At 43.2% G+C, this 22,884-nt stretch overlaps 1 protein-coding gene across 5 annotated transcripts in view; it reads right to left on the reverse strand.

The window, feature by feature from the left end:
- epb41l4a (erythrocyte membrane protein band 4.1 like 4A) overlaps positions 1-22,884 on the reverse strand; it is a 374,673-nt gene that overhangs the window by 127,625 nt on the left and 224,164 nt on the right. For all 5 annotated transcript variants that reach the window (XM_041186876.1, XM_041186875.1, XM_041186874.1 and 2 more), the window contains exons 10-11: positions 21,011-21,099; positions 20,859-20,922 (exon numbers count right to left, since the gene is read on the reverse strand). In XM_041186876.1, the coding sequence (XP_041042810.1) occupies positions 20,859-20,922; positions 21,011-21,099 (153 nt within the window). The remainder of the gene's footprint in view (positions 1-20,858; positions 20,923-21,010; positions 21,100-22,884) is intronic.

Raw genomic sequence — 22,884 nt, forward strand, 5'->3', positions numbered from 1 at the left:
AGCTGCCAGACAATCAGATTGGCCGACAGATCTGTAAAGCCAGCAGTGCCTGTCGCTGACCTGTCACTGGGTCAAAATCCTAGAGCTCCCTTCCTAACAGCACTGTGAGTGTATCTACAGCACATGGACTGCAGCGGTTCAAAAAGGTGCCTCACCACCACCTTGTCAAGGGCATTTAAGGATGGGCAATAAATGCTGGCCTAGCTAGCGACACCCACAACCCGTGAACGAATAAATAAAAAGGGCCAGGTTTGAACAATGGCCACTGCTGGGACTATAGGCAGTCCCCGAGGAAGATTGATGGAGACAGACATGAAGGGACTTAGGATTGGCCTGGCGGGCAGACCCCAGCAAAGTGGCAGTGGGGGTTGGGGGCCAAGTTTGAGGAGCTGGGGGGTGGGTTAAAGGGAAAGGTACTTTCTTGTGGAGGGATGCCCCCAAAGATGGTAGCCCCTTCCTGTCTGACAGCAGTCCGCACAATGAAGGCTGCTGAGCTAACTGCCTTGCTTCTGCATTCCTATGCAGCACTTAAAATAGTGGCATAGGCAAAACGAGACCCTCGATTGGCCACTTAAGGGCTTCACCACGGCTAAGGCCAGGTGGGCTGCCTGCCTGATGCTTTATCCGCCCACTGTAATAGGGAGATAAGTTGGAGGTGGGCAGGAAGACAGTGGGAAGGCCACTCGCTTTATTTTATGAGGTCACTCCCACCTTCAAATACTCCAGCAGAGTGCCGCAAAGTCTGGCCCCATTTATATATTGCTCACTCAGTAACACACATGTCGGAATTTGAAGACAAACTGGATCAACCTGTAAGACGAATGAGAGACTACCCAGAAATATCATCACCACTATTATGGAAATTTATTAATAATCTGTAACCGGGGACATAGCCTCAGAATAAAGGATAGGCCATTTAGATGAGGACGAATTTTTTCACTCAGAGGGTGGTAAATCTTTGGGAATTCTCTATCCCAAAAGACTGTGGAAGCCTAGTCATTGAGTATGCTCAAGACAGAGATCGACAGACTTCTAGATAATAAAGCCTTCAAAGGATATGGGGATAGTGTGGGAAAATGGCATTGAGGTAGAAGATCTAACTGAATGGCCGAGCAGGCTCCAGGAGCCAATGGCCCATTCCTGCTCCTATTTCATATGATCCTATGTAACCTCAGTGGAATTGTGTTTTGCACAAGACTTGTAACTGTTTTGAAAAGGTTTGTTTTAAGAATAAGAAGAAAGGATTTCCACTTAGAATGTGCCCTTACCTCCAATTCCATCCCTGTCATGGAGCTAGGTTGAACCAGACCAAATTTGCCATTTGATTGAACTCTGGGGTCAGCTTTCAGCAAGTGTCCTCTCCATAACAAAAAGCAGGTACTTGCCTCTCTGTAACATCACCCATCTCCTGCCTTGCCTCAGCCAATTGCTGCTGAAACCTTTATCCATGTTTTTGGCTTTGTTTTGTTTATGTTAAAGACACTTTCTAAATGCAAGTTGCTTTGGTGTTGTCACCTCAAGACTGGCCGGCTTCCCAACCTCCACGTTCCACACACTTCAGTTCACTCAAACCCTTCACCCTATATTATTGTGCAACAGTTCCAGCTCACCAATCACCTCAGAAGCCACAGGACCACCTAAGGACCCAAAATGACGGGCAGATGTATGTACACATTCCTGACTGGAAGTGTACAACCCGCCATTTCAGTGCAGGAGGCTACACTCACTTCAAGAGGACATGGTGAAGGGTTTGAGTAAGCCAGGAAATTATGTTGGTGAGGGTCATGCACTGTGTGCAGAATGCACTCATAATTCCAGACCAGCCCAGCTATTAGGGCGTTATGCGCTAACCTTGATCAGCAGAGCATGATGCTAACTGGAAGGTTTCCTCACTAGCGCAGTGAAAGGGATCCTGCAACACTTACAGATAGTCTTTGATTACTACTTCTGTTTAACTTCAAGTGCTTTTTGATGAGTTTTAGTAGTCTTCAGAGTTTACTTTCTCTCACAGATAAGGGTTTGGATGCTTTTGCACTCATGCCATTGTTACATTGAATTAAATAGAATATACAACACAGAAGCAGTGATAGCGGACTCCACAAATCTGTCTGCCCCACATTATTTTCCAAATATAGGAGGATCTGGGATGGCTGTCTTTTGGGTATAAAGCACAATTGGAAGCACCAAGGAAGCTACCAAAGAACAGCACAAGTTGACTGGAGAGAGGGGAGGAAGACAATCAACAAGAGGTGATATTGCAGAGGGTCTTCAAGGAGGAAAACTCAAATTAATCTTGTGACCTTCCTATAAACTTTTTCCAAAACCACAATACTACCCACCATCTGAGACCAAGGCTGGTTGCAGCACTCTACCTGGAGTATGGTATAAGGTCTTGCAAAAAGGCAATATTTATTTTGTAGTTAATTGCCCTGTAAATATTCCCTAGCACTTTATTCACTGTAGCTACTGCGACACGGCATTGGTCATGAACTTTCATATATCTATGCACCAGAACACTGAGGTCTCTCTCTTTCAGCACTGGCTTTGGTTATTTTCCCGGAAAAGCGTATATGTCTTCAAGATTTGACTTTTCCTTATACACAAAACTACACTTTTCTAAGTTAAAAGTAATTTGCCAGTTACAGGTACAACCCCACAGTGTCTGAATATGCCGGTAGTGATTAAGTATCCTTAAATCCTGACTTTTTCCATGTACCTTTGTTTCATTGGGAAACTTGCAGATCATCTTCCCCATACCTACATCTAGGCCATTACCGAATTGGTAAAAAGCAAAGTTCCTAACACCAATTCTTGTAAGGCATCATTGATAATCAATCTCCAAGCAGATCCAAATCCACTGACAACAATTTGTATTCAGCAAGTTCTCAAAGCACCACACTAGATTACCACTAATTCCACAGGATTCTATCTGTAATATAAGGGTGTTTGGCATAGTAAGGGTTAATGTGGGACTTCTAACAGAAGCCAGCATGGAGACAGCACCCATGCACGACTGTAGCTTGGAAGTTTATGTAGTTATGAGTAATTAATAAGCACTTACAACCATACAAGCCTCCAGGCATCTCAGTGAGACACCAAACAACTCTTACAACAACTTTATGAAAGCCCAGATGGACAAACCCCGAGACTTCTCTCATCCACCAATCCATGGGACTTCTTCAAAAATATTTGGAAGAATCGATATAGCTAAGTTCAATAGCTTTCAGGAGCAAGGCAATGAATGCATCTTTAAATGCCATATCCTACCAACTGCACCACTAGCCTCAGACACTGCTCAATTTACCATACTCCCATCATGCACCACCAACAAAATCTACCAATCAGGGCTTAAATTTGGCATTCATATGCTTCACTGCACCCTCGCATACATAGCACTGCGGCAAGCCTCAAATCCACATCTCTCAGGTTGTACACACTCAGACAAGCTTCAACACACTCATTGACATAGTTTCTTCTTGCTTACTGGACAGGTGGTACACAACCAGAGGCAGCAGAAGCTAAACAGAGGGGGTGAGATGTGTCTGCATGTCTTGACTACTAGGGAGGAGACAGCGCTGGCCCCTATTGGGACACTCACTGTTAAGTGGTGAGACTGAAGCCATTGAGGATGACTGGATCTTCATATCCAATTCTCATTCTCACATCCCCCTTCCTCTTCATCCCATGACCTCTTCTGATTTACAAACTGCAGATAGTGTAAACGTGCACCTATTACTTTTACCCCCTCCCTTCACCACAAAATCACCCCACTGCCCTTCTCCTTTCAAATGCCTAAGAAATGCAACTTGGCCAAACAGTGGGACAGAAGCAAGAACAGTGGCGGTGAAGATGCACCATCACTGGATTTCACACTCGCAGCCATGGCCTCATATGATACTCAGACACTGTGCGCAATGTAAGAGGACAGCATAAAGGCGGGATCCGCAAGTGGTGAGAGAATGGACATGAGTGACCTGCAGCCAGAGGAGAGGCAAGGATAGCGCAACGTCCAGCTAACCAGAGGGCAAGGTCTCACATGAGTTCTGCTGCAAAAGACTCAATTAAGAACTTTGATTAGGCAGCCTATGGAAGAATGTTGATAAGTATGCACAATGAAATTCTTGGTGCATTGGGAAGTTTGCTAGAAAGACTTAGGTTAATGGAGCATGGACCCACCTGGCACAGGACACTAAACAGAACCTGGACCCCATTCTTTTCATGATGGTTAACTCCATCAGCACAGTTATGGATCCAACCAGCATGCAGAGTCTGATGGCTGATGTCTCCGCTTCCATTACGCACAAGTAGCTTCCATCAGATGTCTGAGAGCTGCAGTGAAAGCTCAGACTGAAGTCACGTGATGCCAGCTGTTGCCATCATGTTGTAGGTTAAGTATGGAAAGAAGCTTGCTGCGTATTTCCCCAGTGCAACTATCTGTCCTCCAACAGGTTCCTAGGGTTGCTGAGTAGGGTGGTGTTTCATCTGGTTTTGAACCAGACAGTCTGGATTTCAGCACATCTGGCCCCATTCCAGTACCGGATGCCCTCAGTAACTGAAGTTCAAAATCCTGGTTTATTCAGTCACATTTGACTCCCATTATCCTGAATAACACCTACATCACAGACCATTCCATATCACAACACGTATCCACACCTCAATATCACAACAACAGCATCAAAACAGTGCACAAAGATCTCTCTTGTATGAATTCATGATTTCAAAGTTTGCATTTTTTCAGTCAGATCCTAACTGAGAGGGAAACTGAACCCTCAGGTTTCTAGGGAAACTAAAACTGAAATGGAAACTTCAGGTTTCTGGGGAAACTGAAGCTGGCTGAGACCAGATAAAAGGCACAGAACTATTCAAGCACAAACAACCCAGTGGTGCTGAGCAAACAGGCTGAAAGAATATGAAGGCTGGATTTTGGAATGGAGGTAAAGGAAAATAAGGTTAATGCTGCTGTTTGTTATTTTAAAGGAATTGATTGACCAGCACCAGTCATATAGGGCAGAGGGCTGTTGCTGAGAGTTTGCATAAAGGTGTTACTGGTGGGTCCATGCATCAAGACTGTTGTGAACATAGCTGAAATAGTTCTGGAAAAGATTCTGCCACTGTGGCAAAGACTGTGCCCGTGGAACTTGGGTTGGTTGGGAGCTGCTGTCAGTTGACAATCAGTGGCTAAACACTTGAAGAAAATGAGCTGGTATTTTACCTGGAAGTTTTAAGCTTTGAAGGACTTTGTGGCTGAAATTAGTGTTATATAGACTGAGTAGACTGCCCAGTAAATCTGTGAGATCTATCATTTTTGTACCTGCTATCTAATGTATAATTTACAGTTCATATTTCTGGAATTTTATTTTCATATTTAATTTATGTTTATTTTGTTCAATTGTTAAAGTAAAAGGTATAAAAAGTGAAATCTTGTCCATTGATTTTCTCATTGAAGTTGCTTGATAAATTTGGCTCTTTTGCTTTTTTGGTCTCAAAGGGAATCATAATACTCAAAATATTTTAAAATGATACTTTGAAATTTGAAAGTTATAAACTGAACGGGTACCAGAAACTAGGAGAAAATGTTCAGTTCATTATACTTGTGACCCATCCTTCAGTGAAGCAGCTCTGACTGTAGGTGGGACTTTGGAGAGCAAAGGTTGAAATTCAGGGAAGGCACTCAGTCAGCTGGTGAGTCATTCACTACCTGCTGGGGACTCCCTGAGAAGTGGTGGTGGTGGGGGGGGGGGGGGGGGGTGGAACCAGAGGACAGGCCATAGCATGGGCCGGGGGAAGTCCCGGAACAGAACACAGCAGGGGGCAGGTACAGGTCACAGCAGGGGACCGGGGGGCAGGGTGGACAAAACATACCACAAGGCTCTGTCATTGCACCAAAGCTCTTCACAATCTTCCTTGCTGCAATGCTCCATCTCATTATCACCATGTTCCCTGCTGGAGTGGAGCGAAACTACAGGAGAAACAGGAACCTGTTCAAACTCCACTGCCTGCAGGCCAGATCCAAGGTTGTCCAATCCTCTGTAACTGAACTACAGTATGCAGACAATGCTTGCGTCTGTGCACAGAGGCCGAGCTCCAAGCCATTGTCAGCACCTTCACTGTGGGGTACGTGAGCATGGGCCTTACAGTAAACATCAGTAAGACAAAAGGTCCTCTACCAATCTGCCCCCTCCATAATGCCCTGCACAACCCCCGCAACCCCACCCCCCCCGATTATCAAAATCCACAACGAGGCCTGGGACAACGTGGATCACTTTCCATACCTTGGGAGCCCACTGTCAACACGGGCAGACATTGGCGATGAGGTTCAACACTGCCTTCAGTGTGCCAGCACAGCCTTCAGCCACCTGAGAAAGAGTGTGTTTGAAAACCAGGACCTCAAACCCGCAAGCTCATGGTCTGCAAAGCAGTAGTGCTACCCGTGCTCCTATATGGCTCAGAGATGTGGACTATGTACAGCAGGCACCTCAAAACTCTGCAGAAGTACCACCAGTGCTGCCTCCACTAGATCTTGCAAATCCATTGGCAGGATAGGTGCACCAATGTCAGTGTTCTCACTCAGGCCAACATTCCCAGCATCGAAGCATTGACCACGCTCGACCAGCTCCGCTGGATGGGCCACACTGTCCGCAAGCCTGACACAAGACCCCTGAAACAAGCACTCCACTTGGAGCTTCAACACGGCAAGCGAGCCCCGGGAGGGCGGAGGAAACACCCTCAAAGACACCCTCAAAGCCTCCTTGAAAAAGTGCAACAGCCCCACTGACATCTGGGAATCTCTGGCCCAAGACTGCCCAAAGTGGAGGGAAAGCACTGGGGAAGGAACTAAACACCTCGAGTCTCTTCACAAGGTATACCTTCAAGCATCCTAACTAATACAAAAGTGAATTTAATAGATATAATAGATAAAATTACCCAGTTCTGTTTTTCAAACATTTTCAAATTTGGAACCATAATATGATTCCATACCGAGAAAACAGTACCTGTGTCCAATGAGCATGAAAGAGATGGGCAAGGGGCTTGCATATCATACATCCCATTTCTTCCCAGGCTTTCATGTCAATATCACCTAGGCCAACAGTCTGATCTATTCAAGGTAATTTTTCTATCTAAGATAACATCCTAAACTATTTTAGTATTAATAATGTTACTGTTAGCAGCATCACTTAATATTTTCTAACATATCTTTGATCATCTTTCAAGGGCCTAGTGTAGTCTTTGGTGATCCTCCAACTCTTAATGTAGCTGAGAAAGCTCTTCCCGTTACAATCACAGTTGTCTATTATCCTCTTTTCCAGTAACCTTTTAGCTGATATAATAAAAATGAGTAGTAAGAAGAAATGAGATGGCTGAAAGATAATTTACAAAGACAGGTAAGACATAAACAAAAATGTTCTTATAGATAAAAGTGCATAATACACAGGAAATCAAAGACGAGCACCATGAACAGCTAAAGAAAACTAAGGATGTTTTTGAGATGATCTAGCTGGCTGTATTTCTGGAATCACTAAACTTCAACTATCCTGAATGAGAGCTCCTTTTTATTTACAAAGTCACAGGACCGGGAAGGGGTTGATTTTAGTTTGTTGAAAGCACTCAATCTGCAAAGCACTAAAATGTAAAATGTGGCTTTCGTCAAAAGGCAGGTACCAAATCCTGCTGCAGGTATTTTAATTAGAAAGCTTAGTGGGAGGGTAAACTTCAATCTCAAATAATCTATAAAGTAAAACATGGTTGCCAATTCCTGACACTTGAACAATGCAGCCTTGTGCAGCTTGATTGCATTAATCAATAATTAGGAGCCACCTTTTAATAAAACTCCTTTAAATGTCTGAAAGTATTTTAATGGAAAATAAGTTTCAGAGATGCACAGAGGTAAGAGAAGTACCTAACATCACAGGTTTTCATTTTATTATTTACACTGTCAATGACCTGTTTACAGTAATAGGAATAAACCAATGGCTTCCACAACCAATTTTTGCAGCTGAATTTTTGCAGCATCAGGCAGACTTCAGAGACCTTTAAAAATGCCAGGAGGGACCTGGATGCATAAGTCCCACACCCATTTTTGCCAGCAGGGGAAAGGGGGCAGGCGTGAATCCCCAATACAACAGGTCATTTTGAAAATAATGCTGTATTCAAACAGACTGTATATGCTGCTCCAAGGACCTTTATCCACAGTGTGAAAGTCACAGATTTATGGAGTAGATGTGAACACTCTTGAAGGATGGATAAGATCTGTTTAAATGTCATGATCTGAAGCTTTTTAAATCTCCAGCCCTTTAAACATGAATGAAGCCTGAAGCTTTCAGTTAGAGTTAAAAAAAAACACCATTTACTTTGATTGACAGGCCATCTGGTGTAGGTTAGAACAATCCATTACCATCTCTTCCTGCAGTTTCAATTGAGTTCTTTGTTGACAGTTATTCCAGCTGAGGTCATTACATACTTGGCTGAAAAATGTTGAAAAGCTAAAAAAAACACTTCTCAGAAGGGGTGGTGCAGAGCTCACATTTTGATTGACAATTTAAAGAGACTATTAAAGGATTAGCTGTCTCTGAAGTGGTTACAGGTAGAAATTTGTTTGTCTGATAACAGATTGAACACTTGAAGGGATTTAAAATTCTTGAATGGGTTTCATGAATGGGAGGGTTTTTTTCAATATCAAGTTAGAAATTTATTATTTTTTCACCTCCACATGGCTCCTAGGGTCTGCCTATAGCATATACTGAGTGAGTGGTCATGGAGCTGTCATGGAGAAATGAGGTGGCATGAGGGTATGAGTAGCATGAAGGTTGCATAGAAGGGGCATGGAGAGCATGGAGGGAGCAAGAGTTGGCATGGAGAGGGCTTGGGATTGGTGGGGGGCATGAGTTGGAATGGAGGGAGCATGGGGTATGAGGTGGCATGGGGATAGCTGGGTGCATGGGTTGGCATGGGGTACATGGAGGCATGAATTGGCATGGAGGGTACATGTTGTTTGAGAAGGCATGAGGGTGGGTGGGGGTATGAGTTGGCATGGAGAAGGCATAAGTTGGCATGAAGGGTGCATGGAGAGTGGGTGGAGGTGAGGGGATATGCAGACTAGACGGCCTAACAGCTCCTAAAACAACAGGGATAAAGTCCCTGAGAAAAGTAACAGGCCTTCTAACCAGCCCATTTCAGCACTAACCCGCCCTCGTGGCCATCTACCATCTGTTTCTGGCCTGGCTGGGCTTGATTCTATCCCATTCCTGCCTCCCCAGAGTGAAAATTGTGTGTAACAGAGCCCTTTAAATGGAGGCTGGTGTGCCTAATCGGAAATTTCCCGACCTGAGCTGCCTGCCTCCACAGTGAAAATTCAGCCCCAAGGGCTCTATCCTGGTCTCTGTAATCAATGTCAAATTAAAGTCCATGTGAACTAAAATTCCTGCACCATTTAGCCCCAGAGTGGCAGGCAGGAAGTACATGCACTTGTCCAGCTAGAAGCGTGTTGTCTGTCATTTAGTGAATGGAATTAAAATTCTTGCAGTGCCCATGTCTAAACCAGGCATTAGATCACTTACATATGAAAATACAAATTGACCGGCCTGATTAAGGCCCCAAATGTAAGACTGGCTTGTCCTAATGCAGACTAACATCAGATTTTGTGACCACCTGGAACCAAGAGGTAAATTGTTGAGATTTACTTAGCTGACAGTAGAAGTTGGAAGTTTAATGTCATATTTAAAAATTTGGAACACTGTTCCCCTCCCCCATCTGTTTGCCACTACTACCCCTTCCCAGTGTCCAGTTCCCAATCCCTGGCTTCCTATCTCCCAGTGTCTAATGCCTTCCAATGACCTCTGATCCCCCTCCCCAGCTTTCTATTTCCTCCCTTCCGAACTCTGACTTCTGCTCCCCCTATTGACCTTATCTCTTAATCCTGAGCCTATGATCACCCTCCCTAACGGCCTATGTCCCTTCCCAACTTTCCATTTTTCCACTGACCTCCTATCTCCTGACCCCACTTGCAATGGCCTAACCTTGGGTGACTCTCCACTGGCTGACTGTACACTCCAAACCAGCTAGAGTGAAATGAGCCAGAGCCCCCATTTCGAGGGTGCCTCACTCTTCACTATTCAGGTGCAGGGAATTCCCCCTCTGTCCCCAAATTCTTGCCCCATTATGTTTAGTAAGACAGGGCTCTCAGATGCTTATTGAAATTTGCCAAAAAGATTTCTGTGTGTTCCTCTGCAACATTGAAATGTTTTCCATGTACTGTGATAAATCGAAGCACACCCAACAGTAGTATAAGAACGGTGAAGCTGGCTCAAGTGCCCCAGCCAATATTTATCCTTCAACTAATATCACTAAAAATAGATTATTTGGCAATTATTACATTGATGTTTATGGGACCTGGACACACATATTTACTACTACATTTCCTGCTGCAGAAGCAACTGTGCTTCAAAAGTACTTCATTTGCACTTTGGAATGGCCTGAGGTCATGAAAGGTGCTATATAGATAGCAATTTGCTATTAGTCATTTTTCACCCAGCAATAAAAATTGTGACCTCACTATTTTCAGGTTAGTTTCTAAGTTCATGAGTGCAATCTGATTTAGAAATAAAATTAGCCTTGGAACATTGAGCACAGTTGTCATAAACATTTTGTCAATGTTTATCTGAGCACCATATCAATTCAAATTCATTCCAATCAATAAAACTTGACCCCTGTAACCAAATGAGAAGCTAAAACTGGTCAAAATGATTTCTTAGGATGAGGTTTGCAAACCGGAATAAGTTGGTAGCACCTTTAGGTCAGGAAGTTGTGGGTTCATGTCTCACATCAGGATTTGGTGCAGTCTAAGCTAATGGTATTGTAGCAACGTGGATTTTGCCTGTGTTGAATTTTTAAAAAATCCTAGAATGTGAGAGTCAGTGTGAAAGGGATGAAAACAAAACCAGCCATAGTATTTGTGAAAATAGTTACATTAGTTAGGTCTCAGACATATGAGATGAAGTGTCTCTTATCTATTCAAATTCAGAAGCATAGGATGCTCTATTGTCCGTCTGAACCTGTTAATTTACAAGTTCATAGGTTAATAGAGATCAATTAATGGTGTTACAATCCCCCGTTGAGACCTATAACATTTTTTTTAAAGAGATGAATTTCCAACAGTCGATAGAAATAACTGGTTTAAGACTTTTGCAACATCAACATACATTAATTATTACTCAACAGGCAACTAATACACAAAACTATAGAAAAGGCACTTTCACATCAACTAATTAATACAACTGAAATATGTCATATGAGCCATTTTTACTTTAGGTCATGTTTCTGGCAGATATGTGGCATTAAAGATCAACTCCCCAGTTACTCCCAGCCTTCCAGTAGGCTCACTTCTCCCTGCCAGGCCAGGCCAGGTCAAATCTTCTGGTGCCTTTCAAAAATCATTCCACTCAGACTGAGAATTCCACAGATGACTTTCACCAGCAACACCCACTTTAGTAACTCCTTGTTCCTCAAATCCCCAAAAGTCCCACCAGTCCTGTTCTCTTCTCTTCAAACAGAGAAGCTGCTCCCACTAGCATCCTGCTTGGTTGCTCACACAAGACAGTCTTTTTCTGCTCTTGACAGCTGTAGCTACTTTTGTCTCTCTCTCTCTCTCTCTCCAAGTCTCTGTGTCTGTCGCCAAGAAGCATATGACCCTTTTTCTGCGTCAAGATGTGAAAACTATCATTTGCTTTTCAACAGGTTTTGGTTTGGGTTTCTTTGCCCAAATCACATGGGCCTGTCTCTGGGCAGAAGTTTAGTATGAACCTCCCCACTCCACCCCCATCTAGAACATCTCATTTACCTTAAGTTAAAGGAGACATTTTAAAAGATAATTGTCTTGTAAAGTTCCACACATTTGTAACAATAGAGATTACTTCTATTCCATACTGATAATGATTAATTTAGGAGGCAGGTTAGCTCAGTTGGCTAGATGGCTAACGTGTGGTTCACAATAATGCTAAAAATGAGGGTTCGATTCCCATTCTGGTGAGGTAGATTTGGGCTCTGCCTCCTGGCCCTGCTCCTGAGAGTGGAAGGCAATGGCAAACCCCCACTGACAAAAACTGCAAAGGATAAAATGGCTCAGGATGAAACATCAGCAGACAGCAAGCCAAGGGCCTGCCGTTGGGCAGAGCACTTATGGAATGATTGATTTGGTTTAATTAAATTGTGAGAGCTGTCTTACCTTTTGTTATTGTTTCAGGTCTGCAGTAAGGATTTAGTGGGCTTACAATCTCTCCTTCTTACAGTTCAAAGAATGTCCTCCCATCTGGAATAGTAACTATGATTGATAGCTATTGCTGAGTACTTTGTCCAGTGGACAGGTCCTTTAATTTACATGTTGTGTTCAATGACCCAGTATTGGCAGGGGAGGATTTTCTGAGGGGTTGGTGGGGAGGTGGGGGTAGGGTTTTGATTAGAAGTCTGCTTTATCGCTAACTGCAGAGTTTTAACAGTGTGCTTACTTTTTTTTTGGACAGGATCCCACCCAGAAGTCAGATTCAGCTCCCAGTTGGGCAGAGATTACCCTGAAGGCGGCTGTAGCTGTCAGCAGTGGAAGAGGGGTGGGTCCAATCATTAACCTGCCTTCCCCCTGTCACACTTCTATTAAACTGTTTTCTTCACATATGAAATAAACATATTTGACAATTACCTCACTGTTATCCTTTACTTCCATGAATGCAGAGAAACAGACCTCCAAATTAACTTTTGCTACTCAATGATGTGTCATTTGTATAATTTGTCAAATGTGGAACTAAATATTTTCCTTTAGGTCACTGAACTATCTCAGTTAATACTCCAAAATTGTATATCAATATATTTTAATCTTTTATCACAGCAGTAATTTAAACTTCTAACTCTAGGGGGAGAACTTTCTCCCCGTCGTGCGAGCAGGGCAGGAGCGGACGGGCACTCAGCCAATCACCACCAACGATCGGCTTGCGCTGCCATTTTACATGGGCGGACCAATTAAGGCCCACCCAGGGAGACATACACCCAGAAGCACTCAGCGCTCCCTGTGCGGGTGGGGGGAGGAGGGAGAGTGGGGGCCTGCGCATGCGTGTGAAAGAGCGCAGAAATCTCCCTGAGGCATAGGAGATTAATTTGATTTGGAAAACTTGGAAAAAAGAATTTTAAAAATCATTCAGACATGTCCCCTCATGTGACAGTGTCACATGAGCGGGGTCATGTCAATGAATTTTAATAAAAATTTTCATTACAGTTATAAACCCTGAATGAAATCTCATCCCGCCTGTGTCATAGAGTTATAGAGATCTACAGCACAGAAAAAGGCCCTTCGGCCCATTGAGTCTGCGCCGGTCAAACAAAAACTTAACTATTCTAATCCCATTTTCCAGCACTAGGCCCATAGCCTTGTATGTCATGGCATCACAAGCGCACATCCAAATACTTCTTAAATGTTATGAGGGTTTCTGCCTCTACCAGCCTTTCAGGCAGTGAGTTCCAGATTCCCACCACCCTCTGGGTGAAAAAATTCTTCCTCACATCCCCTCTAAACCTCCTGCCCCTTACCTTAAATCTATGCCCCCCCGGTTATTGATCCCTCCACCAAGGGGAAAAGTTCCTTCCTGTCTACCCTATCTATGCCCCTCATAATTTTATACACCTCAATCATGTCCCCCCTCAACCCCCTCTGCTCCAGGGAAAATAACTCCAGTCTATCCAATCTCTCATAACTAAAGCTCTCCAACCCAGGCAACATCCTGGTAAATCTCCTCTGCACTCTCTCTAGTGCAAGCACATCCTTCCTATAATGCGGATTCCAGAACTGCACACAGTAATCTAGCTGTGGCCTAACCAGCATTTTATACAGTTCCAGCATAACCTCACTGCTCTTATATTCTATGCCTTGGCTAATAAAGGCAAGTATCCCATACGCCTTCTTAACCACCTTATCTACCTGCCCCGCTACCTTAAGGGACCGGTGAACAATGCACATCAAGGTCCCTCTGATCCTCGGTACTTCCCAGGGTCCTACCATTCATCGTGTATTCCCGTGTCTTGTTTGTCCTGCCCAAGTGCATCATCTCACACTTATCTGGATTAAATTCCATTTGCCACTGATCAGCCCATCTGACCAGTCCGTCTATATCCTCCTGTAATCTAAGGCTATCCTCCTCACTACTTACAACCCCACCAATTTTTGTGACATCCGCAAACTTACTGATCAACCCTCCTACATTCAAGTTTAAATTGTTTATATATACCACAAACAGCAAGGAACCCAACACTGATCCCTGTGGAACCCCACTGGACACAGGCATCTAATCACAAAAACACCCCTCGACCATCACCCTCTGCTTCCTGCCACTCAGCCAATTCTGGATCCAATTTGCCAAATTGCCTTGGATTCCATGGGCTCTTACCTTTGTTATCAGCCTCACATGTGGGACCTTATCAAAAGCCTTGCTGAAGTCCAAGTAGACTACGTCAAATGCAACGTCCTGATCTACACACCTGGTCACCTCTTTGAAAAATTCAATCAGTTTGGTCAGACATTAACAAAACCACGCTGACTGTCCTTGATTAATCCCTGCCTCTCCAACTGTAGATTATTTCTGTCCCTCAGTATTGCTTCCAATAGTTTCTCCACCACTGAGGTTAGACTGATTGGCCTGTAGTTCCCTGGTTTATCCCTTCCTCCCTTCTTGAATAATGGTACCACATTGGCTGTCCTCCAGTTCTCTGGCACCTCTCCTGTGGCCAGAGAGGTATTGAAAATTATTGCCAGCGCCGCTGCTATCTCCTCCCTTGCCTCACTCAACAGCCTGGGATACATTTCATCAGGGCCTGAAGATTTATCTACTTTTAAGCCTGCCAGGCCACTTAAAACCTCCTTCCTTTCTATGCTAATTTCTTTAATTATATCACAGTCCTTCTGCCTGATTTCCATACCAACGTCATCCCTCTTGTGAACACTGACACAAAGTATTCATTTAGAACCCTACCTACCTCTTCCGGCTCCACACACAAATTACCACTATGGTCCTTAATGGGCCCTACTCTTTCCCGAGTTAAACTCTTACTCTTAATGTACTTGTAAAATAACTTTGGATTTTCCTTTATTTTACCTGCCAATGTTTTCTCACTGGATGAGGCTCCATGAGAAATGTGAAGGCCACCTGGGCTCTTCACCTGCCGCCAACCAGCCCACACAATCATCTTAATTAGATTATTAACAGCCTTAACAGGCCTTTGAAAGTCCAGCGGGCACACAGCCGACCCCAGTGGGTGCCCACCAAACTAAAGATCGGAATGATGCGTGGCGACATTGGGACGAATGCCAGACGTCACTGCACATCATTTTACACGTTGGCGAGCAGAGCCCACCCCCTCAAGCCAGCCAGAAGATTCAGGCCCATGGCTGACTGATTTCAACTGTAAGATTAAACAATTCAAAATTGTTAACTAGAGGAATAACCACAGATGCTTGGTAGTACAGAACTTGAAAATTGCTGAAAAAAGAGATATATTGCTGCAGCTATTCATCTTACACGCATCAGGACAAACGCAAGATTGCCAAATTTCAAAAGATCACAATAATTCATGCCGTAGGAGAAAAGGGTGCTGATTGGTTGTCAATTCAACTCAGATTGGCCGAACTATTGCCATGGAGAAAGCAACGGGAAATTATAGGTTCCTGAGGCTCCTGGATAATCCAAAACAGGTGCAAGGTTTGAACATATTCCTTTTGTTTGCAGAGAACAAGTTCCTGTGTATGAAGGTATGTAGCTTCCAGCAAGCATAAATTAGTCACTTTATGAGCGTGACTGATAATCTTAAATTGGTTGTTAGTGTAGCTATTAGCACACTCAGGATTGTTCAGCAAATGCTGCCCAATCGTGGAATCACATCTAACAGCAGACGTTTTGTTTTGGGTTTTGAAACAGAACTGGTTGGGAAGAGTCTGTACTCGGCCTATTATGAACAACTGAAGGGTCATGCCGCTCGATTCAATCATCCAATTATTGGGAATTACATCCTACCTACCATTGTCAGCAATAATAAGCTAACAAGCATAGAGAGTGAACCTGTAACCATCTGTTAGCACTAAAGCCATGTGCCAGTAAAGATAATATTTATACACATTCTTCTAACATTCAGCATGCCATAAAGAAATGGAGCTAGAAAATTAAATAACTCCATTGCAACACCCTTTTGCCTCTAGGACCTGTTCAAATTCAGCACAGACTAATGATTTTTCCCTACCTTTTCCTTTAGTCTTCTGGAAAATAGGAATAGGTAGTCTCAACCAAACTTCCAGTAAAGATAGGAAACTAAGCCAAAACTGTTCATAAATTAGTATATTTTGGCACCAAAAACTGACAACTGATCCGCAAAACTACAGGTATTACATTAGAGTGTGGAGTAGTGATTGTGACATACATGAAGGAGCGTTACTTTCTCTCCAGATGTGGTACAACTTATAATGGGAGGGCTTGTTGTTGACATTAAAGATAAAAATTTAAACACATTTTCTCCCTCAGAACTTTCGCCTTGCCTGCCGTATGCTTTGCAGTTATACAGTCTCCTTGAATCACTGGTAAATCACATAGTCTCTTATAGGTATACAAATAGTAAAAGGGTGGTAAAAGGAGCTATGTGACTGATTAGGGACCAAAAAGGCAATTTGTGCATGGAGCTAGGGGGCACAACTGCGTTATTAAATGTATATTTTGCATCTGTCTTTACCAAAGAAGAAGATACTGCCCAGGTCATGGTGCAAGAGGAGGCAATTCAGACATTGAAGAGTCCAAAATTGATAAGGAAGAGGAATTGGATAGGCTGTCTGTATTTAAAGTTGTTAAGGCTCAAGGAACAGAGATACATCCAAGGATACTGAGGAAAGCAGAAAAACATATTAACTTGTATTTTTTCTGATTTCTTGTTTAATCTTGATGTACTCTTATAAGCTAAAAATTTTCTTCTCCAAGGCTCCCATCTGGTTTGGCCCTTGCCTTAGCCTAAACTGGTCTGGTATTTTAATTTACTATCCATAGCCATTTTTTATAACAGGTGAGTATCTCTTTAATTTTTTTTTCTCTTCAAAATGGCTCTGTAGCTGCCTTTATGTTCTCTTTGATCTTCCTGTGCTTTGTCGGGTTCCGGTGGGCTCCCGCTGCTTTTTGAACTCTGCCTGCCTTTCTTTATCAAACTTGTTTTTCCTTCAGTCAAGCTCAGCCATCACTTGCTGTGGTGTCGGCTGTGGACCAGTTGCTGCAGCTTTCTTGCAGCGGTGCACTGAATGTGCTGATCCTGATTGTTGCCTATTTTAAAAGGTAATTTCAGCTTTTTTTTTAAACTGTATTTTGCTCTCCCTTGGTGTGATTTGACTATGTCCATTGATTCTTCATTCACTCAGGTTCTTCTTTTCATCTGTACAGTGGATTCTTCTGCTGCCTTTCAGCCTTTATGATCTAGCTACGCCCCATGACTCTGCGTTCGATCAGATCTGGCAATGGACCTCCACATGCCTTGGTTGAACCCTTCAGCCTCCACACCTGCCATGGAGCTTTTTTTTTCAGGTGATCTCCATCTGTGCCTTCAATTTCTTTTTAGGCGATCTCCGACTGTGTCTTCAATTTAGGCATTCTTCACTCAGGTCAGGTTTCAGTTTCTTTACTTCCTCGTGCTTTGAGATCCTGGGTTCCTTCGCCAGCTTCTCTGGGAGTTCGGGGTCATCCTTCACTGCCACCATGTTGTAGGGTTGTTTGGTGTCTCACTAAGAGGTTCGGAGGCTTGAGCAGTTAAACATAAACCTTTTAAGGGTAACCAATAACTATGTACATATCCAAGGTACTGCCATGCATGGGTGCAGTCTTCATGCTGGCTCCTTCCAGAATCTACGCCACATAGTTTACCATCATGTGACTCTCTACATCATATCGTGTGCAGGACTGTTCTCCAGTGCCACATTAACCCTTGCTCAGCCTGAACAACCTTATACTACAAGTTCAACATAGCTATATCATATCTATGAATTTCTGTCTCCCCACATAAGAGGGTCAAAGCACCGGGTCCTTGATAGACAGAATCCACCTGTGTAATCATAAAATTAAGTTGATTCCTCAATCAGGCACTGTTGGTAAAGAGGAGTGCTTGCAGGGAGCATTGGTCCAGAAACTGGGGTAAGCAATGGATGACTTTACATCTATTCATTTAAATGGACAGAAAATTAGACAGTACGGGATAAGTGAAATCAGTTCTATTGTGACAGTTTATTGTTATGATCTCGGTAGAGATCAGTAACTTTTTTTAAAAAAATTACGAAATCCCAGTTATTTACGAAAGGAATGAAGTCGCAAAATTCCATGGTTTTAAACAAAGGAAGTTTTACTCTAAATGAGTCTACAGAAGAGCAGTGGGGGGCATTCAAAAAGGAAATGGGGAGGGCACAGGCTCAACATGTTCCCTCTGGGGTGATAGGAAGGAGTAACAAGCCCAGAGAACCATGGAGGACCAGAGACATTCAGGATACGATGAGAAGGAAAAGAGAGGCTTTTAGCAGGTACAAGGGGAGCAAATCAGCAGAGGCATTTGTGGAGTACAGACAATGCAGGGTGGAGGTAAAGAGGGGATATGAGGAAGCTCTGGCTGGTAAAAGTAGGGAAAATCCCAAGATATTCTATAAGTATATCAATGGGAAGAGGATAACCAGGAAAAGAGTAGGGCCCATTAGGGACCAATGGGGCAATCTATGGTTGGAGCCAGAGGACATCGATAAGAGTGTTGAATGAACACATTCGTCTTCACCCAAGAGAATGAGGATAAAGGTATTGAACTCGGGGAAAGAGGCTGCGAGGTTCTTGAGCAAATTAATATAGGGAGTGACAAGATATTGGAGGTGTTGGCAGGCTTAAAAGTGTCCCAGACAGCTGAGGGAGGAGATCGCAGGGGCTCTGACCCAAATTTTTAATTCCTCTCTGGCCACGGGGAAGGTGCCAGAGACTGGAGAACAGCTAATGTGGTTCCGCTATTTAAGAAAGGTTGTAGAGATAAGCCAGGGAACTACAGACCAGTGAGTCTCACGGCAGTGGTAGGCAAACTATTGGAGAAAATTCTGAAGGAGAGAATCTATCTCCACTTGGAGAGGCAAGGGGTTTGATCAGGGATAGTCAGCATGGCTTTGTCAGAGGGAGCTCATGCCTAACAAATTTGATTGAAGTTTTTGAGGGGATGACCAGGTGTGTAGATGAGGGTAGTGCAGTCGATGTAGTTTATATCGATTTCAGCAAAGCCTTTGACAAGGTCCCACATGGGAGACTTATAAAGAAGGCAAATGCACATGGGATACAGGGTAATTTGATAAGATGGATTCAAAATTGGCTTAGTTGTAGGAGACAGAGGGTGATGACAGAAGACTGCTGCAGTGACTGGAAGCCAGTGTCCAGTGGCGTACCACAGGGATCTGTGCTGGGTCCCCTACTATTCATCATTTATATAAACGACATGGATGACTTTGTGGGGGGTAGGATTAGTAAGTCTGTGGATGACACAAAGATTGGCCAGGTGGTTAAGAGCGAGGTTGAGTGTCTTGGGCTACAGGAAGATATAGACGGGATGGTTAAATGGGCAGATAAGGGACAGATGGAATATAACCCTGAAAAGTGTGAGGTGATACACTTTGGAAGGAGTAATTTGACAAGGAAGTGTTCAATGAACAGCATGACACTAGGAAGTTCTGAGGAACAAAGGGACCTTGGCGTGTGTATCCATAAATCTCTGAAGGCAGAGGGGCATGTTAGTGGGGTGGTGAAAAAGGCATATGGGACACTTGCCTTTATCAATTGAGGCATAGATTACAAAAGTAGGGAGGTCATGTTGGAGTTGTATAGAACCTTGGTGAGGCCACAGCTGGAGTACTGTGTGCAGTTCTGGTCGCCACATTATAGGAAGGATGTGATTGCACTGGAGGGGGTGTTGAGGAGATTCACCAGGATGTTGCCTGGGATGAAACATTTAAGTTATGAAGAGAGGTTGGATAGACTTGGGCTGTTTTTGTTGCAGCAGAGAAGACTGAGGGGCAACCTGATTGAGGTGTACAAGATTATGAGGAGCATGGACAGGGTGGATAGGGAGCAGCTGTTCCCCTTAGTTGAAGGGTCAGTCACGAGGGGACACAAGTTCAAGGTGAGGGTCAGGAGGTTTAGGGGGGATGTGAGGAAAAACCTTTTTACCCAGAGGGTGGTGACAGTCTGGAATGCGCTGCCTGGGAGGGTGACAGAGGCGGGTTGCCTCACATCCTTTAAAAAGTACCTGGATGAGCACTTGGCACGTCATAACATTCAAGGCTATGGGCCAAGTGCTGGGATTAGGTAGGTAGGTCAGGTGTTTCTCACGTGTTGGTGCAGATTCGATGGGCCAAAGGGCCTCTTCTGCATTGTGAGACTCTGTGATTCTGTGATGAGTCAACAGAGCAAACACTAAATGCTATTCATCCAATACTTCCAGAATTAGCATGAATTAAACATGAATTAACAGGGAAATTGTGGTTGAGTACAAACTATAAATTGCACATTAAAGGGGCAGATACAACTAAAATACATTTTCTGAATATTAAGTGAAAGTTGTATGTGCCACTGGAAGTAGAGACACTCAGTTTGACCATGAACTATGTTTTTACCTTTTGGGGCTTCATTTTGAATAATTATCAGCTGGTTTCTAAATGAAATCTATTTAGGAAATATTAACGTAGTTCTTAACTAATGGCACAAAATTTAATTCAAGCTAAAACAATAATCTTATGAAAATGTGTTTTAAGGATTGATGTCAAGGGAAAAATATCATGCTGGTGTGATACTTACATCTTTGCCTAGCACTCTTAACTCAAACTGGGTCTCTCTGAAGTTCACCTTGGTGATTCTTGGCCTGTTACCAAACAGAGAACCTTTTAGCTTAAAATGAAAACAAGTGAGGTAAGAAAACAAAAATCAGGTGTACGTTTACAATCACCTACCAGAAATACTTTCCAACTTGGATTTTGTTCTTGTAGACAACAACCCCAACTGGTGTTAATCCTAAAAAATACTCTGTCTGGTTTTCTCCCTGGAATGCAATAAAAGGTATCATTTACATGTATTAATTAAAAATATTCATACCATCTGTATACTTCCTGTTCAGAGGGTTGTTGTCATGCTATGATTTTTAGTTGTGCTTTTCATTTATATATAGAGGGTCTGTTTCCAAACCCACTCACAGTCTTTGTGTTGCATGGCTTAATGGTGCACATTTTGCTGCTAACTAAATATTGCACAAGTTTAAAATTAACAAGCCTCCCTAAGATGAAACATAGAATGTGAGGCACCAGCAAGATAAGATAAGTAAAAAATAGCAACAGGTTTAGAATTTGGACCTGAGGGCAGTGGGGCAAAAAGCTGTCATTATCAGCTGGTTCTCTTCCTTTGCTGTGCTGTGCAGCAGAGAACTCCATAAATCCTATGTTTAGTGTGGATTATTTTGGAGCAGGTTATGTTGTAATTGTTAAAAATACAGCAGCATTTGAGCAGCAGGGAGAAAAGGGACACCATTGCCAGAGAAGTGAAAACTCGTCATGATGTTGGACATAGCAGGAGTAGACCATAAGGCACTTTGAGCCCGTTCCATCATTCAATACGATCATGACTAATATTCTGCCTCAGCTCCACTTCCCCGCCCACTCCCCATATCTTTTGATTCCCTGAGACACTATCTCAGCATTAAATTTATTCAATGATTAAAGCTCTGGGGTACAGAATCTGAAAGATACACAACCCTCTGAGTGAAGGAATGTCTCTTCAGCTCAGTCCTAGATGATCGGCCCCTTATCCTGAAACTGTGCTCTGGTATTCTAGATTCCTCAGCCAGGGAAAACAACCTTTGAGTGTCCAACCTGTCAAGCCCCTTCAGAATCCTGTGTTACAATGAGATAACGTCTCATTCTTCTAAACTCCAGAGAGCACAGGCTCAATTTACTCGGCACTCATCATAGGACAACACTCTCATTCCAGGAACCAATCTAGTGAACACTCACTGTACCACTTCCAAGGCAAGAACATCCTTTCTTAGATATGAAGCCTAAAACTGATCTCCAGGTGTGGTCTCGGTAAAGCTCTGTACAATTGTAGTAAGACTTCTTTATTCTTGTACTCCGATACAATTCCAATAAAGGCCAAATGACATTTGCCTTCCTAATTGCCTCCGGTACCTGCATGTTGTCCTTTTGTGTTCCTTGTAGGAGTACAATCAAGTGCTTCTGAACACCCAACATTTAAAAGTTTCACTCCTTTCAAAAAAATCTGCTTTTCTATTCTTCCTAACAAAGTGAATAACTTCACACTTCCCTGCATTGTACTCCATCTGCCACCTTGTTGCCCACTCACTTAATCTGCCTATATCATTTTGCAGCCTCTTTGTGTGCTCCTCACAGCTTACATCCCCACCTAGGTGCAAAAGCTACAGTAAGTAGTTAAACTAGAACCAGAATTGTTAGTGCAAGGAAGGCAAGTCAGTCACTGATGGAAAAAAGAGAAAATTAGATTCACATGAGAGAAATAGCAAAACTGGAGATCTGGTTGAGGGTGGGTGTGGGGGAGTGAAGGTGTGGTGGTGCCAGGGGAAGACCAGTACACAAATATCAGAAAGAGTACCATCTTATTAATAGATTACTACACATGATTTTCCATTTTTTTGTTTCTGCCCAGCTCATAGGTCATTATTTACACCAGGGAATATGCCTAAGTGACATGAATTAGTTGACACATGATAAAATGTGCATATATACATGTAAAATGTTTATTCAAAACTTCTGCATGTTGCACTAATCCAGAAAAATTGATATTTGCAAGGAGTAGG

Source organism: Carcharodon carcharias, chromosome 4 (assembly GCF_017639515.1).
Source record: "Carcharodon carcharias isolate sCarCar2 chromosome 4, sCarCar2.pri, whole genome shotgun sequence".
Classification (NCBI taxonomy): Eukaryota; Metazoa; Chordata; class Chondrichthyes; order Lamniformes; family Lamnidae; genus Carcharodon; species Carcharodon carcharias.